General features: G+C 48.4%; 2 protein-coding genes and 1 pseudogene across 3 annotated transcripts; 2 read left to right on the top strand and 1 right to left on the bottom strand.

Moving 5' to 3' along the window:
* Positions 1-156: 156 nt before the first annotated feature.
* Ac3 (Adenylate cyclase 3) lies at positions 157-9,502 on the top strand. Its single transcript, XM_066287182.1, has 17 exons — positions 157-839; positions 1,695-2,045; positions 3,606-3,755; positions 4,978-5,093; positions 5,155-5,266; positions 6,027-6,154; positions 6,207-6,365; positions 6,417-6,660; positions 6,711-6,955; positions 7,005-7,095; positions 7,150-7,248; positions 7,299-7,552; positions 7,603-7,681; positions 7,739-8,047; positions 8,103-8,201; positions 8,255-8,503; positions 8,881-9,502. Exons 1-17 carry the CDS (start codon positions 627-629, stop codon positions 9,247-9,249), a joined length of 3,267 nt encoding a protein of 1,088 aa, XP_066143279.1. The 5' UTR covers positions 157-626; the 3' UTR covers positions 9,250-9,502.
* Positions 5,229-18,010, bottom strand: LOC136341856 (uncharacterized). Of its 2 annotated transcripts, XM_066287217.1 has the most exons (8): positions 17,298-18,010; positions 16,746-16,865; positions 16,337-16,503; positions 10,654-10,791; positions 10,460-10,603; positions 10,171-10,414; positions 9,856-10,119; positions 5,229-5,301 (listed from the first exon to the last, which is right to left on the bottom strand). In XM_066287217.1, the coding sequence occupies exons 3-8, from the start codon at positions 16,340-16,342 to the stop codon at positions 5,297-5,299; spliced, it is 801 nt and encodes a 266-aa protein (XP_066143314.1). In that variant the 5' UTR covers positions 16,343-16,503; positions 16,746-16,865; positions 17,298-18,010; the 3' UTR covers positions 5,229-5,296. The 2 variants fall into 2 exon arrangements, with proteins under 2 accessions (XP_066143314.1, XP_066143313.1); XM_066287216.1 differs by lacking the exon at positions 5,229-5,301 and having other exon boundaries at positions 9,523-10,119; positions 17,298-18,009.
* On the top strand, positions 11,045-14,515 carry LOC136341996 (kelch-like protein 10 pseudogene; annotated as a pseudogene).
* Positions 18,011-19,127: the final 1,117 nt, after the last annotated feature.

Below are 19,127 nucleotides of genomic sequence, written 5' to 3'. Positions count from 1 at the left end.
AATTGCTTTTCGGGACAAATAAGCCCTCACCGGATGTAATCCTTTCGTTTAGTCCGATTGCCAGCGGGATCCAAAGCCAGAAATCCCAGGGTGCATGCGCTTCGGCCCCTGTCGGGCCCCCGAATTTGCTCCGGGAGCCGTGGCAGTGAGCCTAGTCCGGTCACCGGAGTCGGAGCGTATACCACCCCCCGCCCGGAATCGATGAGCACGATTGAGCCACGCGAACTTGGAACTTGCCCCCGAAATGTGCTTCGCGGTGGACCTTACGCAAATCGCTGTCCGTTTTCATGACTCTTAACGACTTCCCCAGTCCTCGGTCTTTTGGGGGCTTCGCATAATGTGCCGTTGCTTCGGGGGTCCCCAATCAGCTAAGACGGCGGCAAACAAGTAAACCCCCATACAGTGGTGGATAAATATTTGAGCCACGCTTCGAGGAGCGGTAATAAAACGCCGTTCAAGGGGAAATTTATGGCCGTGATATGCTGCCGCACGGACATCGTTAGTGCACCTAATTTTAGCACCACGGCGCAAGCCCATTGACGAAACTCTTTACTGCGCACGACGAGGTTTGACCGTTGGCACGGGGCCGTGTTGCGCGCAGGAAAATGTGACTGAGACACGGGAAAATGAGCGAGGAAATTAACAAGGAAAGGGACGCATCCAGAGACAATAACAATCAAACGCCTTCCGGGAGAATGGAGGACCGGTGCTACCTCTTCAACACGTTTCCCGACAAGTCCCTCGAGTGGTTGTACCAGAGCTTCAGTGTCAAGCAAAAACGGGCGGGCCTGGAGTGCTTCGTGGTCACCGCGGCCTTATTCGACATATACATGCTCGTGGTAAGTTCGCAAATTTGGAATTTTGACTAGAGGGGCATCGATGAGCATCAGGTGTCGGCGTCTGCAATTTATCATGAACCGGGGCGCCGTGCTGAAAGCTGCATGGATTAACTAAAATTATTGGGTTGGCGTTAATAAGCTGCCGCTCGGGGGGCCTATTGTGCGTCAAATGGGGCTTCGAGTCAATTTCCCTGTTTAATTGAGAACGCTCAATCTCCCGGAAATTGAATTTATTCTATTTATGAGACCGGTGAATATGGTTTGTGACTCCATGCATGGAGGAACGAGTTTGTGACAAAACGAACGATAATCGATGCTTTAGAGCCGAAAGCTGCAGCTTCAATTCAATTACGTGGGGCTCCGGGGCTCGGTGGAGAGTTGTGCTAAATATTCCCGGTCGAATGCAAATGAGTATCGCAGCTGGTTCCCGATAATTGATCGATTGGCTCGATGAGCAGCCCCCATGGAAACGAATAACGCGAAGCCGACCGCTCTGGAACCACCAAACTTCCCGGTGGTGGCGGCGCCCCGCTGCGAGGAACGCGGCACGAGCGTCTTGCCGGACATGGTCCGGGACGAAATCAGCTGGGGCACAGATGGTCGGGGAAGACGCCGAGGACTCGCTTCACAGCGTTCCCCGTTCTCGCGCGATTATATTGTCTGACCCGCTGGCCCCCCAAGGGGCGACAGGGTTAACACATGCCCTCTCACTCGGCCCCAACTCGCCTTGAATCGTGAAGGTGTCATGTCTTCAGAAAAGACGACAAAATTCCCCTCCATAACGCGCAACTTACAGTTACTTTCTAGCGAAACTTGCCAAAACGTCACTAATCGGGCCCTCTCTATCTCTTTCAGCAGCCCATTTACTCCGACATACTCCCCATATGCATCCTCCTGGTGGTCAACATAGCCCTATTGGTATCATGCAGGATGGCCCCGGCCAACACCCGCATCTTCTGGTTAGTGCTGCCCCACTTCTGCTGGCACGTGGCCCTCCTTCAGCTGTTCGCCGCCCTCTACTTGAAGTACACCGAAATCAGCCCCCGCGAGAACCTCGGCTGGGTGCTGCTCTTCGATTACCTCATCTACGTGACGCTGCCGCTGCGGCTGCGGTACTGCGTGGTGCTCAGTTTGCTCACGTGCAGCTTCTACATATCGGCTCTGTTGGGGTACTCGAGGGCAGATGCCGGCCACGTCCTCGAACAGGTAAGGACGTAGTCTTCGGCAGAGGGTAATAAATTGAAGGAGGAAGGCCGCGTCACGGGGAGAAATGCAATAAATCGGGGGTTCAGGGGGGAAATTGAAAAGTTAAAAATCCTTATTTGGGCGGATATTCGGAACAGGCTGACTGGCGCTTTGCCGGCATCAATATCTCGCCGCGACCTCGATGCGAGAGGCCCCCTGGCAAGGGGTCCGAATCAAGACTCGATGAACGACGTTAAATTGTTGAAATTAATTCGTTTCCATCGCTCCACTGCCAACACGAAAAATCAATTTCCATTGAAAATCCGCCTGACCGAATCTAGTCGATTGGGGTGATCCTCCTCAAATTTAAATTGCAGATTCGCCTCAGGTGGGGCCCTTAAGGTGTGCAGGTTTTCGCTGTTCGCTCAAGTCAACATGTAAAATAAGATCTTTCGGGATCTCGAAATCAATATTTCAAGCAATAAAACGAGCCAGACTCGAGTTTTTCTCTTTTTTGGGGGGGAAAACACGAGCTGAATTATTCAGTTTTGCCTGAAGTCTGGGAGGACGCGTCCGCTCATTCATCTGTGACCTCGTTCGCGTGGACTGGCCCAACACAATTCAGTCTGAAGTGCGGGGAATCCCCTTTCGTACGATTTAAATTGCGAAGCAGCCGCCACAACAGCGATCGCAGTGTCGCTAACTTCCTAAAGCCGGGTTATGTCGAAAGTTCTGTGGAACTCGCGAACAGTGGCATATCGCGAAGTTTCTTGGAGCAACTTTGCCGAGTATGAGAACAACGAGATCTGAGGATCGCCGAATGTGGCAACAACTTAATAGTTCCGGTTGCCCCCATTTAATTTGCAGCCGGATTTCCTGGCCCGAGAGGGCACGGTCGAGGGGGACAATCACTCTTTGCTGTGCGATCGCTGCGGACCTAGGGCCTTTCTCGCAAAGATTCGCTCCTCCACGTGTCTAAACGGGGATCGGCGGCACTTCCCGGGTTCCAGCTCAAAGTTCCCCCGCCGGTAGGGGGGCCTTCGGCGCTCTTCCGAAGACCTCCGTCTGCGTCGCACACCTCCCGCAGGAAGCCGTCTATCTGGCCAGCTTCTTCGCTATTCCAAAAAAATAATTAAGTTCGATAGGGGTTGCTGGGGGCGTGCCCCCTCTCTCTGGCGAGGAGTAATTGCGACTGCAACTAGTTAGCCGCCAACGGGCCGTCCTCGGGAGAGGACTTATCAAATGTCTCATCTTCCTCGGCCACGCACAAGATCGGCGATAGTACTTCTCCCTGCGGCATTCCCGCAGCCATTCTCCTGCGGGTTGACCGTGCTCGTCCAGTTTGATCCCGAATGTCCGCGCCATATTTCACCGCTCTCGGTACTTGAAACGAATTCTGAATAACGAAGCACCACTTCAGAGCAGAAACGAAGTCGATGTGGCGACTGTACACAGAGGTTTAATTGAAATTTGATATCGCACCTAAACCTTACACCTAAGGCCCTTCGGCTCTACGTCGTTAGATCCACCATTTCTCCCAAGATTTTCTCGTTTTATTCGAGACATTATTTTCGTTTTCAGCATGCCGCAAACGTAATCCTACTAATAACATCGAACATACTGGGACTCACTTCGTACCTGGTAGAGGACAAGCAGCAAAGAAGGGCCTTTCTGGAAACGAGACAATCCTTAGAAGTTAAGTTAGTTATCGAGGAGCAGAGCGCGGAACAGGTGAGGAAATAATTTCGTTTCGGTCAGGTTGGGGGGTTTGCGTCCGAGCGCAAAGGGCGCAGATAGGCCGAAGCATTACTAGGTCAGAAGGGTCTGGCCAATTTGTCACCGGCATTCGCCCAGTAGGCCGCAAAATTAATTTCGAATAAATGGAATGGCATGGGCTTTAATTAGTGGCGTTTCGAGTTGACTTTGGCCATTAATGAGAGGTTTAAACGTTTAAACCGGGGCCGAATTACGCACGTGAACTGTACTCCATCGCTTGCGAGTTTCGATTTTGGGGACCTAAATCACTGTCATCTTTCATTAAACAAACGGGTTTTTGTTGGGTTTATCCTCCAACGCTGGATTTTCGCATTGTCCGGCACCAGAGCGCTCTTTCACCAAAATTTGACAGAAATTAATGTGCGCTCCAGTGCAGTTCAAGTTCGGTGCAGCGGAGTAATGAACTTCCTGCTCTCCACTAAGGCAACATTGTTAATAAATCTGACGTAAGCCGGATTCTCATATTTATTTTGTTCTATTGACCTTTAATTCCACCCGAACTCGGCCCGAGAAAATTCGCAAGGGCCGATATGTCATTCGGCGAGGCACATAAACCACGAGCCACCAAACTTATATTCGTTATTTCACAATTCCTCGCTCCGACAGCTCGCAAGCCGACGGGAGAGGAAACCGAACATTTTACGCCGCGAACTGAGTGCAGAAATCGTAAATTTAGTTCGAGAACAATGACAAAGCTACAGACGCGACCTAACAATGCATCATTTGATAGCAAAAATTTTCTACACCTCCGGGGGATCCTTTGTTACACCTTTCGACATTATTTTTAACAAGCCGAGGTGGGCTGATATCGTGGTGTCAAAGCGGCAACAACGCACGGCGGACATTTTTATTTTCGGACTGCGGGCGCGAACTTTATAAACATATTCACCGCATTGTGTAATACTGCCGGCAACTCTTCACACACGAAGATAAGAAACGTCGAGGTGGAAGCTTTAACAATTCGTGTGAATGGCATTGTTACCTTCGAGCCGCCATTTTAGGCTCATTTCGGGAAATGAAAATGGTCGGCCATTTTGTCGCGGTCGGGTGTTGCGGCGCGCCCACGCACCGAACACCCAATTTCGCAACGACGAAAAAACGACGAAATTCATCCTTTACGTTGGGTACTTATCTGTCTTGCGTCGATCCCTCTCAGTGCAATCTCCCCCTGCTTTAGGAGCGCCTTTTATTGTCGGTTCTGCCGGAGCACGTGGCCGTTCAAATGCGACAAGATCTGGATCAGGCGGACAGTCAGTTCAAGAAGATCTATATGAGCAGGCACGAAAACGTCAGGTAAGGCCTGTGTGACGCCCTAAAACGAATCAATAAGGCATTTTCCCGTTTGTTTAAACAGCATCCTCTATGCGGACATAGTGGGATTCACTGCGATTTCCTCAACTTACTCGGCCCAGGAATTGGTCAAAATGCTCAATGAGCTCTTCGCGCGATTCGATAAACTGGCAGAGGTAAGAGCGTTCCCCGTTTTCTCAATTAATTCAACCTTTAGCAACAAACTTAATTTGTTTTTATTAAACATCAAAGTTTTTATTGTTTCGCCGAATCAATAAAACCGCCGTTACGAACATCTTTCAAACTACAAAACTACAACTGGCAACAACGCACCCGGTACTACTTTATGTGGCGCCTGAACTTCATTATCGCAAATAAAATTCAATTGATTGAAATTATTACTTTATTAACCCGTTGCATTACAGACCCCAACAAGAGTATTTCTTTTCTATAATTAAAACGAAGCCTAAGGTTGCTTATTAATATCTCCTCCCACGCACCTTTAATACCTCGTTAGATGGCACGAGGAATACTGATAATATCGCGAAGCCTTAATAAGGGCAATTTGTTGATGTGAAAGTTATTAATATGCTCGTTTGCGAACTTCTGACGCGGCACCCTAACTCGAGCTGAAAGTTTTGTTTGGTCTGAAGGAACTGCCAGGCCGAGCAGGACAAAATCCAATTATAACCATCGATGCCAGACAAGAGGGAATACTTCATAATAAATGGTAATTAAAGCAAAGCAGAGTAGCCACGAGTGGAGCCAACAGATAACAAATATCAACTTGAAAGTCCGGCCTAACCACGAAATCGATTTTTGATGAGTTCACCTTGTGGAGCCGCAAACCCTGTCAATATGGCGAATTCGCCTCTTTCGATTCGATACCGCAACTATACCGGAAATAGCGTAAATGATAAATCTCTATTATTGCAGAAATACCAGCAGCTTCGCATAAAGATCTTAGGGGATTGCTACTACTGCATCAGCGGAGCCCCGGTGGAGAGGCCCGATCACGCGGTGCTCTGCGTGCACATGGGGCTTTCCATGGTTAAAGCCATCAAGTACGTTCCACCATAAAATCCAGTCAACGTAGCCTAATTTACCGCAACTTAGATACGTACAACAAACCGCAAACTCCCCAGTGGACATGCGAGTGGGCATTCACACAGGTGCGGTGCTAGCCGGGGTCCTGGGGCAGCGTCAATGGCAGTTCGACGTTTACTCCAAAGACGTGGAGTTGGCCAACAAAATGGAGAGCAGTGGCATGGCCGGGTATAGCTGTTATCAAACATAAAAAGCGAGCATCTACCATGGTCCTTTCAGGAGGGTTCACATCTCAGCGACCACATACAGCTTCCTCAATGGAGAGTTCGAGGTGGAACCCGCCTACGGCGAGAAGCGGGATGAGGCCTTGAGGATTGCGGGCCTGAAGACCTACTTCATAGTTAAGGTCCTGAAACCTTTCGAGTCTCAGAACGAAGTCCACAATGGAGATACCGGTAACGTCCCAGCGGACGCTGACAGCTGCGTTATTTCTGAGATGAAAACCATCATCCAGGAGAAGAAAGTTTGTTGGCTTTAGCCGTCTGTTACTGTAGTCTCACTAATTATCACTAGGCTGACCCCATGCGGTCTCGAGAAGATTCCACGGAATTCAAATCCAGGCTGCGAAAGGAGCTAGTCAGCAGAGACGGACACAAAGAGTTGGTCAAGAACACGAAGTACGTGACGCTCTCCTTCGTGGATCCGCAGAAGGAGAAGTCGTACCATCATCACATAGAGAGCTCTTCCAGTTTTGTGTTGATGATGTTCGTAGTAATCCGGGTGGCAACTGCTGTTTTTACTTTTATAATATTACCAAAGTATGTGACCTTTCCAGTACCACCGACGACTGTACCGATTGGTTTTCAGGGACCTAACAATGAGTGCGATCTACATACTTGAAAACGTATTCTTTTTGACTCTGGTTTCAATGGCAATAATCGAAGAGTTTCCAGGAACGGTAAGGAGATAGGACAATTTTTTGAGTGCATCTCCGAACTCTGATTATTCTCAGTCGAACTGTTGCAAGGCCTATAAGGAGTCCATGATCGTGCGGATGGTTCTAGCCACCTTCTGCGTGCTGGGTCTGGGAGCTGTAAATATTTTTGATACGGTGAGTTATGCATGTATCCAAACACAGTTTTTTTTAAGTCAAATTCATAGATATCCTGTGTAAATATCCACGGAGACAACAACTGCACGTCGACATCCGACCTCAATAAGGCTTGCTTGTACCCATCGTACTTCACCTGTTGTGCTGTGCTGGTACTCATCGCCACGGCCTTGCCCGCGTGCTTACCTTACTTGTGGAAAACGTTCCTTATGATTCTGGTCACTGCTGGGCAGTGCTGCGTGAACATATTCGTTTTGGGAGATTTGTTAGATTGCGGAGAACCCGTTTATCCATATAAAACCAGGTTCGATTTCTTACCATCGGTAGATTCCACTAAGTTAATTTGTCCTGCAGTATTCTAGGAAAGGGCAAATTTAGCCTCTCGGGGCTGCTAGTGGTCAGCACGCTGGCGCTAGCCTTTTTGGCGCGACACGTAAGGAATTTCATGGTCATAAGATTATTCTTACGGATGAAGATGATTTTTATCCAGATGGAACAAGTGCTTCGAGTGCTCTTTCTGTGGCGGTGTGAAGTGGAGGAGCAAAGGGCGTGCGCCGAGGACCTCAAACGGCGCAATGAAGCTTTGGTATACAACATTTTGCCGCCTCACGTGGCCGCCCATTTCATGGGGGGGCACGATCGCAACCACGACGAGCTCTACTCGCAGAGCTACGACGAGGTAGGCGTGTTGTTCGCTTCGATGCCCAACTTCTCGGACTTCTACTCGGAGGAGACGGTTAACAATCAGGGGCTAGAATGTCTCAGGTTTTTAAACGAAGTTATCTCGGATTTTGATGCGGTAGGCATCATTCATTTGCTCGATTTCATTGAAATAACGTTTTGCTTATGAACAGCTGCTGGGCCTTCCTCAGTATCAGGACGTCATCAAAATCAAGACAATCGGCTCCACTTACATGGCAGCCAGCGGCCTAAATCCTACCAGACAAATTAAGGTGCCTTGTTCTTGGGTACGCGAAATCGCTTTTAGATCATTGTTTTGTTGCAGCCCGACGATCCCATTCAAGTGCGTTGGGAGCACCTAGCGCTCCTAGTAGATTTCGCGTTGGACCTTAAAAAGGCCCTGCAAAGCATCAACGAGCAGTCGTTTAACCATTTCGTGCTCAAACTAGGTATTAATCACGGCCCTATCACTGCGGGAGTAATTGGGGCTCGGAAACCCCACTATGATATATGGGGCAATACTGTCAACGTCGCCAGTAGAATGGAGAGCACGGGAAAAGCTGGCTGCATACAAGTAAGCACTTTTGATATGTTATGCCTCCAATAATGCATACCAGGCAACATTCTAATCTTGCTCTATTGGCGAATTGCATATGGTCGTTAATAAAGTAATCCAGTAACGCGCGAGTTCCGCACTTAATTGTAAATGGATTTCGCCCTTAGTTTCGTCTAAATTTATGATGCATTGGAGATTTGGCGTCTGTAACACAACAAAGTATTGATTTTGTATTTGTAAACATTTGGCGTAACAGAAATTAGTCGCAACTACTGACGTCACACGCCCTCAATCCCCTTTGATAGTTCCATGTATAGTTACTCCATGGGTTAGACACCCCTGTGCTTCTCCGCAATTTTTCTGTCGTTGATTGCTAAAGGGCCCTCATTTCACAGGTAACCGAAGAGACCTGTCATATTCTACACGCTTTTGGATACCAGTTTGAGCAGCGTGGGCTAGTGGCGGTCAAAGGAAAAGGACAATTGATGACTTACTACTTGCTGGGCAAAACTGGCAAAACCACTCCCCCCACTGCACCGGTCTCCCCTCGAGGGCTAGTCATGGAAACCGTTAACGAAGAAGACGAATCGCGAGACAGCCTGACGTCCAAATCGGAGAAGACTGTAATCGAGTGCTCCGACAAGGCAGACGACGAAGTTTTCATGCTGGAAACTGAGCGTTCGGAAGTGTCGGGCATTAAAGAAGAGCTAGAAGCAAAGGACTCAACAGAGGCCACGTTGTTGTTGAGCTCGTGCGAGGGTTAAAGGGGATTGATGTAGATCTTCGATACTGTTTATAGGCGATAGACATATCATTTATCATTAGTTAGATTCGCACAAAACGAAGGTGCCGAATTGTAACGCAAAAGCTGCTATTAGTTTTCTTTAGGGGCTATAATACTCAAATTTTTTGTCTAACCTATTTTTTACTGGAGCTCTATTTTGTTGATTACTCTATTTAGGGCTGTACTTAAGCGTAAACTATGTTAGTTGTCAATAAAATGTGCATAGCTCAAAAGGAGGTTTTTCATTGAAGCCTTTAAATGATCACATATTTATTCCTTAGAAGGCAATTATCACCAAGAAAATGCATAAAACTAAAGTACTGCTTACATCGAAGAGGTTTTTTAGGCTAAAGATCACGTTTTCTGCAACAATTCCGAACCCAAATCCCACCATAATGTTAACCGTTCCTGTTGGAACCGTTTCGTCCGATAATAAATCGATTGCTCTTGGCCCCGCCGGGGGCCAAGAGCAATCCTCACGTCCTCACGAACTTGTACACAACGGCAAACACCAGCATGCTAACTAAAACCAGCACCAGCACTGTAACGACTTTGGCAAAAGCATTTAAACCGCCACTGCCGGTACCTAATGTCCGTCTGGTGTTGAATTCCTCCCGCGATCGGCGCCGTTTGGTGCCCAGCCCTCGCGCCAGAGCAGGAAAAGCCAGACTTTGAGTGAAGGTCAGTTTATGCAGGCTTTCACTCAACGAGTAAGGCCCTACACTCCCCCTAGCGGCAGCACGAAGCAGAGCATACTCCAAGTCTAAGGCGTCAAATATCGAGTATCTAGTGGTCATCGTTGAGGACCTTCTGCGATTGTCTGAGGAGAGGCTGCTGCCCGCCATTACACCTGATGTTTCACTCATTAGATCTACTAAATGAGCTTATCAATTCGGTTTACCGCTGTGTCCCACAGCAGCAATAGAGGTGAGCGACGAAGTCGTCGAAGAAGACAGAGATGCAAGTTGGTTGATTTGCTGCTGCTCCGAAATGTCCTCGGTCGACGTGTGCTCAGGAGACATCACCTGATGTATTCGAAACAGCCGGGCGTGGTCTGGATGAAGCAGCGCCGTGCTAGGCCTTCGTAAACTTGTAGTGGGCGATGTAACCGGTGACACCGGCAACGCAGGTGGAAGTGGAGAGACCTGCTTCGAATTTTACACAAAACCCCCCCCTCGCAATGAACCTACCTGTGAGGACTCAATGCCGGAGTCCGTATGGGGAATACACTCGATACATACAGAGTGAGGGGACGCGGTGTCGTCGCCGCACTCTGGGAAAATGAAACTCTGCCCATCAGCCTCACCTCTAGGAGAATCCGCACTGGGCCAGACCTGTAAATCGTTTTCTTGAAAACACGATCCTACGGGATCGAGTCTCGAACCTGCAGCAGCGGTAAGGAGCAGTTGGGACCGGGTTTGGCGTCATCATGGGGCGAATCGTGGTCTCCTTGGGAACTGCTGCTATTAGACGTTTTTACTGCTGACCAGAACCGTTTCAGACCCAGCTCCCTGCGTTGTTTCTGTAAAAGATAACTTTGTGAACTTTCTTTATAAAACTTGAGTTTGAGCTTAAGTTTTGCTCTAAATTTATTTAAAACGTAAAACAAAATGGCGCCCACTGTCACCGTTACCGCATTTCAACATAACAAGTCATAACCTCCGAAATACCAAGCTATGCAGCAGAACGGCAACAGCGCATTTCTTCAGAGTGCTATGTTCCTTTTAACAGGGTCACTAGCACGGAGACAGCTCTGCTCTTGTGTCTTACTCAATTCGAATTGCGATTTCGGCATTTATCCTGCTGTTGGCTCGGGCGAACAACAAATTTTATTATTTATTTTGAGCCTCAGAATAAAGATTTTCATCCATAATTTGATAATCCAGTGATGTCATGACAACGGCGTCTTCGGCGGGTGGTCACTTGCTCAAGGTAAGCGCGGGTTACGACGCGAATCTGACATCTCGAAAGTCATTATTTACCCAGTTTTACTCATGAGCCTGGCGGCCAAGTCCGGCAAAACTCCTTCAACGAGAAAAATCCCCTGCTCACACATACCGCTCAACAAATCCCTCAAACTGCGCAAACGCAAGTTCTGCAAAAAATGCAGCGACTCTTCTTTAACGGCCGTAGAGATCCCCACAATCTGGGAGGAGTTGAGGGTGAACAATCAGCTCTGCGACGGGGTGGTCAAGTGCGATGATGGAACTCAGTTCAACATCCATCGCATCATTCTATCAGCTATTAGTCCGTACTTCAGGGCTCTGTTTACGAATTCTATCAATAGAGGACAGCCCGAAATCCATGAGGCTAACGTTAACGTCTCCGCTGGGGCTTTCAAAGTTGTACTGGACTTCGCTTATACTGGCAATTGCACTATAGATCGCAGCAACGTGTTCGAGGTGCTAAAGTACGCCCAGCAATACGAAATACTGGACGTACTGCAGAAATGCTGCGAGTTCCTCATCGAGGACTTAGCCCCCAGGAACTGTCTGCAAATCCTCCAGTTCTCCAAGTACTACTGTTGCAATTACCTGATGAACAAAGGTTACATTTATGTCCTGCAACACTTTCCTGCCGTATTCAAAGAGAACGAGAGGTTCTGCCATTTGTCCGTGGAGCACCTCAAACAAATCCTTTCCGACGACTCATTGAATGTGAAATCTGAGGAAATAGTCTTTGATGCCATTAAAAAGTGGGTGAACCACAATCCACAAGAGCGGAAGAGCTTTCTGTTGGATTTGATCAAGTGCATCCGCATGGGAGCTTTGAGTCCGGAGAAAATTCTCAAGATAACCCTGTGGCCTCCAATCGCGGCAAACAACAAGTGCACCCTGTATATCGCCGATGTTCCGACCATGATGGACGCAGAACCGCTCAACACTTATTTGACTCGTCCAAGAATTCCGCATGACGTGCTATTCGCCGTGGGGGGCTGGAGTGCCGGCAGCCCTACCAGTTTCGTCGAAACATACGATAATAGGGCCGAACGCTGGTTGGTGTCCAAGGACACTGACGTGGTTGCCAGGGCATACCATGGGATGTGCAGCTACGAGGGGAAAATCTACCTTATAGGAGGGTTTGATGAGAATGAATATTTCAATACTGTAAGATGCTTCGATCCTGCTACGCACACCTGGAGCGACTGCGCGTGCATGTTCTACAGCAGGAGCTACGTCAGCGTGGTGGTCTGCCAAGGGAAAATCTACGCCATGGGCGGATACAATGGGCGCATACGTATGAACAGCGCGGAAAGGTTCGATCCAGCGAAGAACCAATGGGAGCTAATCCCTTCAATGCAGAAGCCGCGCTCAGATGCAGGTGCTGCAGTGTTAAACGATAAAATTTATATAGTCGGAGGTTTTAACGGACACCAAGTGATGAATAGCGCAGAAATCTTCGACCCAGCGATCAATCAATGGTCCTACATCCCGTCAATGATGAACGCAAGATCCGGGGTCAGTTTGACTGCCTACCAGCACGCTTTGTACGCAATCGGGGGCTTCAACGGGTACACCCGCCTCCCTTCAACTGAGAAATTCGAACCGGAGTCTGAGCGCTGGGCCGAAGTTTCCGAGATGTTGACCCCAAGGAGCAACTTCGGGGCTGCAATCCTGGACGACTACATCTACGTAATTGGAGGCTTCAATGGATCGACTACGATCAACTACGTGGAATATCTGGACGTGGATAACGGCGAGTGGGTCGAAGCGGCGCCCATGAACCTGAACCGATCAGCGCTCAGCGCTTGCGTCATCAGCGGCCTTACCAATTCCAAGGACTATTCCTTCTTGGCTCGCGAATAGAGAGCGGCAGATGGAGAAAGTAGAGAGGGAATAGAGAGAGAGAACGTTTAAATTTACTCTTAATATACTTTATGAAGTATGCGATTTATTGAAGAAACTCGCGGTGTTTCAGCCTTTTCGTGTCGAGAATTTAGAGGAAAATCCCATTTTAAAAGTCAGTTCAGGTGAGAGTTGGTACTGTCAAGGAACCCACGTAAGCCGCAACGTAAAATGGCGGCAGTACCACCGTTGCCAAACTTCCAGTCTCGAGACTAGTCATATTCGGGTGCTGCGGATGCGTGCAATCAATGGCCAGTAACGACACAGGAGCGTACTCCCCTCCCTCTCTCTATCTCTCTTCAATCTGCTGTGCCAGATAAGGGGATGAAAGAGGATTTCGATGTTAATAGTCTGTCTCCTGCCAATGAAATTGACATGTCGCTATGGCGGGCGTTTAGTTCGCATTCGAAGGCATTGTGAAGCGTAAAAGGGAAATGACGTGATGACGTCGGGGCCGGCATTTAACTTTACTGTTTTTAATGTGTTTAATGTAGTTCTGTTACTTTGTACCGCGCTAAATAATTCATGCGGAAGGCAAATTTTCCAACGATGAATAACTTATGAACAGACCCTCCAGTTGATCGATAACCGTCGTGGGAGACTGGATATGAAACGGCTTAACTTCCCTCGCAGAAAATGCACTGTTCTGAATAAGGGGCAGCGTCGAATTTGGCTAATGGGGTTCCGCTTACGGGGTTCGAAAATAGACGAAAGATCGATCGTCCATCGAAATAAGGCCGACACTTTAAAAGTTGCACGCGCTGGCCGAGACGAAGGTCAGGTAAATGAAAGTTTGATGGTAATCTATCTCGAACTAAGGCCCCCACACGCGAGCGATTAGTGTTGCTTTGATGGAGAGCGTGTGGAACTCGTTCCTAGTTGCCTGGAAGCGTTACGAATACAAATACTAACATGAGATTGTTGTCGGGACAAGTCACGCTGATGGTTCCCCGTCAGACCGGGAACCCGAACCCTTTATGCACGTGATTCCGTCAAACTTTGCCGCCAACCTCCAATTAACTGATTTCCACGTCGCAGGGACCCGCAGCGCATTTCACAGCTCCAACAAAGCTCTCCGGGCCTCGATGAATTATCCTCGGGGAACGTTTTTCATTTGTCCCCGAAAAGAACGAGACAGGCCCGCATTAGCCATTGGGGCGGAAATCTCGGGTAATCCCGGAAGTGCGGTAGTAGTTTCCTCGGCTGACAGTCCCAGATTTTGCCGGAGCAATTTCTCCGAGAACCCTCGTTCGCCCCCAAGTGATTTTTAGTGAAAACCTGCCGGGAACCTCCATTAATCAGCCTGGCGATAGCATCGCCTGCGACATGCCCTTGAGAGCGTTTCAGTTAGTCCGACACATTATGTAAACACCCGAATCAATATATAATAAGCCGGAGTATTATGACTGATGATAGTTGAATTTCACTCGTTTTTCTTGTTGATCAAACCGACGAAACTCGCATCGATCGCAATGCCGCGTCGACACATATGTTCCCTCACACAAAAAGTGAGGAAAACGCAGTAAATGACACTAACGACGTTGTATTGTATCCGACTAAAGATAAATGAAAATCTGCATGTATGCAGGACTGCGCTCCCCCTGTGTGGCTCCATTAGCGTAATCCGGGTCTGAAAGCGGAGCGCCCTTTGAGCCGCTTTTATGTCTTTCCAAGTCGGTTTTTCGCTGCTTTTCCCATGCTGTTTGATGTATGAAACTAAGGCGGAGATTGTGTTTTTGTGCTCGGAATTGTTAATCTTCATTAACCATTTCGACAGATAAAAAACATCTTAAGCGAATGCATCCTGCGGGGCAACAAAGTCGACCTTCATATTTTCAAAACTTCAAGATGGTCCAATCAGGAAATGGCGCACGTTCGCGCCCCGTTCATGGTGGACAAGTGATCAAGCAGGAAGTGCGGCAACGTCGAGATAAGACCGATGGTCGGCCATGATGTTCCCTTTGCACGGCGGACAATCAACGTTTGTGCGTGACAATTGAGGCTTAATTTGAGTTGTCTCGAACGAGTCGAGTTGCTCTAATGGCACTTTGAAAATCGACACGAGCGCCGCGTCGAATTTCAAGGATGCGAGCTCCGAATCGACCTTCTTCGTGCGACCCTCCTGGTGGCAGTAGATTTTCAGCGATTCGAGACGTCCGGGATGCGAGACATGTGCAAAAAGGACTGAGGGGTTTTAGTTGGGGATGTACGGGGACTGGATGGCGGCTCGGCAATTCAAAAATGTACGTCAAAAAGATAGATAACGACAGACATTGTCGAGATTACGTTGGATCACCCTACTGCGTAAATGGGCCGTTGCCGTTGGTGCTTCGCGGCTCGCATGGAAGGAAGCCCGGGGTAAATCGCGCATTGGAATTGTCTTTTATTGCCCGATCAAATTCAGGGTTTTGTGCTCAGGACCAGAGAACGAAACTAGCTCTCCTCTTCTGGGAGTTAGAATCCTGTTGAGACAAAGAACACGGGAGTTTTAACCACCGCTCGATGGTCATGTCGACTCGTGGATTCCGGGCTGGGCCGTGCCCCGCAGAGCCGTACTTGAATTTTTAAATCGATGCGGGCGTTACCTATTGAGAATTAAATGAAATTAACGGCCGACAAACGAAACCAAACGGTAAAGTCGGTTCTTGGCATTGCCGGCAAAGCTGGCCTGTTCCGAATTGCCTACCCGCCGCAACAGAGGACACGCTCGGTTCTGTCAAATTTTTTGGTAAATGGCCGCTCTGGTGCGAGATGGTGCAGAAAGGGTAGAAATAAAGAACGAAGCGACAGTTCAACGGTTCGTCCTCGTCGTCCGCCTGTGCGGCTCAGGGGAAGATGGGTCCACGGGGCTGCGTAACCACCAAAACAAATGGCAGTGACAGAAACGTTTCCCTGTCAAAAATTCAGGTTGTACGCTTCTTCAAGGTGAATTAAAGTGTACAGACGCGCTTTTCAGGCTGAAATCCCGCGAATCGCCGCGCGGCGGTCGAAACTAAATAAAACTTTTTAGAAGCGAAGAAGCTGCGACAGGGAGTCAATTTCCGACAAATATGGCGCCGGTTAAACGTAGCACAGGTACACGTGTACGGTGTGTTGCCTAATTGGCGCAAAAAACACCATTTACTATGTTGAATTTTTATCGCATTAAATTTTTCTTTGGGGTTTTAATATAAAATCGTGATTCATGCCGCTGCGAATCACGAATCTGGATAAAATATTTACCTGCATGACAATGTGCGTTCATTCCTTCAGACGTTTTCTTGCGGTAGCGTGTTCCTGGCAGCAGTTGACGCCCTCTAGCTGAATCACAATAAGTTTCTCGCGACTTTGAGTGACGTGAGCCTTATGGGTCACATTCCCCGTCCCGAGAGTCGCAAATTTGACGAGGACTAAAAATAAAATCGACGATAAATAAAACAACGAGCATTGGGGGGGTGCGATTTTCCCAAAAGGGAGCTTAATCCGAGAAGCCATGTCGTCGCCCCGAGGAACGATAATATTTACTGTTTTATCGCTCGCGAACTGGCACAAGAAGGGCCTAAAACTGTTGCCTTGACCTCCTTAAGTGTCCCCCCCCCCCTCGCAGATTTACGAGATCATGCCCCAGCACGGAATATACGCGTAAACCCACCTCGTCAACCGCTGGATGAGGTTTCCTACGAGTTATGGCCCCTTCACACGCCACTTCGAGCACGGGGGCGCAAACAAAGGATGTCAACGGGAGCAGCAACGATAGATGCCGCAGTACCACCTGAAAGTTCAACGTCCCCGACAATTCAACTAATCCAAATTCCAGACCGAATTAATGGGGGATTGCCAGAGGTGCTTCCACAAGTATAACCGAGGAGAAACTACTAAAATAATAAACTTTGAGGAAAGTTTGCCAGTAACGAGAGCTGCCTCCGGAAAAGCGGTAGATTAGCCATGCTGATTTGAATATTTAAATTAGTTTTCTACACCTTTTGGCAGAACTAAATAAATCTCCTTTCGTCAGATCGCACGAGAAATTGCGAGCGCTTTCTGGCAGGTCTGTCAATAAGTTTAAGGGCTCGCTGAGGGAATTCGTCAGATAAGTAAATTTTGCAACAAAATCCCCATACATTTTTAATCAAGCGGGTGCTCTCAACGGCAACGAAGCGCTAAAACTTTCATGCCGACAAAGAAGGCCTTTTATTGATCCTACCTAAACTCATGAGAGACCTGCACTCTTTAAGTAAATTCGGGATTACAATGCTTCTTACAGAGGCTCACGCCAGAACAAAAACCAATCCAACAGGTTGGAAAAACTTCGGAACTTTCCCCGCTAACAAACGACGATCGCGAGCGTCCCGACGGCCGTCAACTGACACTGGCAGCAACAGTTTAGTAGCGTCTTGAGTGCCCCGACGGATCGGCCGGTCTGCGCACCCTGCCTGACCCTGTGTGATCGGGTCAAGGTTGTCTCGATAACGGGTCACGTGAGCGACCGATGCATTTTGCATAGGCATTCGGCCAATTAAGCAGGTGTTTTGGCCTGGACCAATGCCGGCCCTACCGTCCAATAAACGGGCGCGGAGGGGGTATTTTTTAATTTCCGAAACATTTTTTCCCCCGGGCATATATGCCTGAAATTATTGGAAAAAGAGAAAAACTTCAAATGTAGCAACGAACAAACGGAATTGCGGAAAATTATTTATCGCGCGATAGCGCCACGGGGCCAGTTTCAGTCCAATTAAGAAGAACGACATGGCATCGACCTGGATTAAACGATATCCACCTGTCAAGGTGGATATCGTTCGTGGCAGCTGACACTCTGCCGCCATCTTGAAATATCTAATAGGCCTTGTCTCGAGGAAAGTCGCGCATGTGTGGCAGACTTAATTCGAAAATCCCGTGGCCGGAACCGGAAAATCCACCGGCGTTCAAAAAGGTAGCGACGGCTTCGAGCTAGTTTTCTAACGTCGGAAAATGCCGTTGCCATCTCGAAGGCCGCGACTTCGCCCCACGCAGAGTTGCATAACAGGCGCATTTTTTTCGGTGAAAAATAATGAATTCAAAACTCCGATAAGCAACAACGGCCCTCGCGAGGCTGCTGCGCCAATGTGAAGGTCAAGCGACGCCTCAAGATGGCTGCAATTGACTTTCTTGACAGCCGACAGATGTCACCTAGGAAAGTACGTTCGAAAATGCCGTCGCCATCTTGAAACGTCATTTTTAGACAAGTGCAAAAACTCCTGGATCACTTGAGTTTGACGGGTGATTCGATGGCGTCCAGTCGGTAGCCGAGAGGGAGAAGATTGAGTCGTCTCAATGTCTGATCATGTAATCGCGCTTTGTTATAAATAAGAATTAGGAAGACGATTAATCTTCCCTTCGCAAGACGGATAGGTCTTGTATTCGGTCTGGCACAAGCGTGAGTGGTTTGTTTACGGGTCGCGGGGAAAAGGTCAAGGTTGGGGCAGTTTACGTTTATTGTTGGGAGAAAAACTTGTACGTATTCTCGCTCAAAGTGTGGGCGGAACGAGCGATGGAACGATGGGAAATGGAGACGAGACATTATTCCATAAACGAGGAGTTTATTCTTGGGAAAAATGCCTGGAGTGTTCGCGATCGCGCCCGTGCGTTACGGCCGGGTTTACCCTGGGGGATATTAAATTTGACGCACTCAACGGAGCAATTATCTCACGGTTTCGTGTCCGCCCGCGAATTAACACAACGACCACGAATGTCCGCCTTGATGCGCGCCATTTTCTCCAAAACCGGAATCGCTCCGATTTTCCCATAAAATGGGCATTAGATTGTTCTGGTTAAGCGCTGAATCTAGATCGGGGAATTCCGACGTCCGTGCCGAAATCAAAAAGCGTCAAACCAAAGAAGCTCTTTGTCGGTTTGCGACGGAAAACCGCAGCATCAGCCAAACAGATCAGAATCACGATTTCGCGGAGGTCAACGCGGAAAAAGCGCTCTGTATTCGCGCTAAAAAATGCTACTTGACCGTGATAGTTCCTTTCGACTTTTTCGCCGGTTGAATATT

Source organism: Euwallacea fornicatus, chromosome 11 (genome assembly GCF_040115645.1).
Source record: "Euwallacea fornicatus isolate EFF26 chromosome 11, ASM4011564v1, whole genome shotgun sequence".
In the NCBI taxonomy this organism is placed as follows: domain Eukaryota; kingdom Metazoa; phylum Arthropoda; class Insecta; order Coleoptera; family Curculionidae; genus Euwallacea; species Euwallacea fornicatus.
Note: the sequence above shows the minus strand (reverse complement) of the source record. Positions and strands in the feature narration are given on the sequence as shown.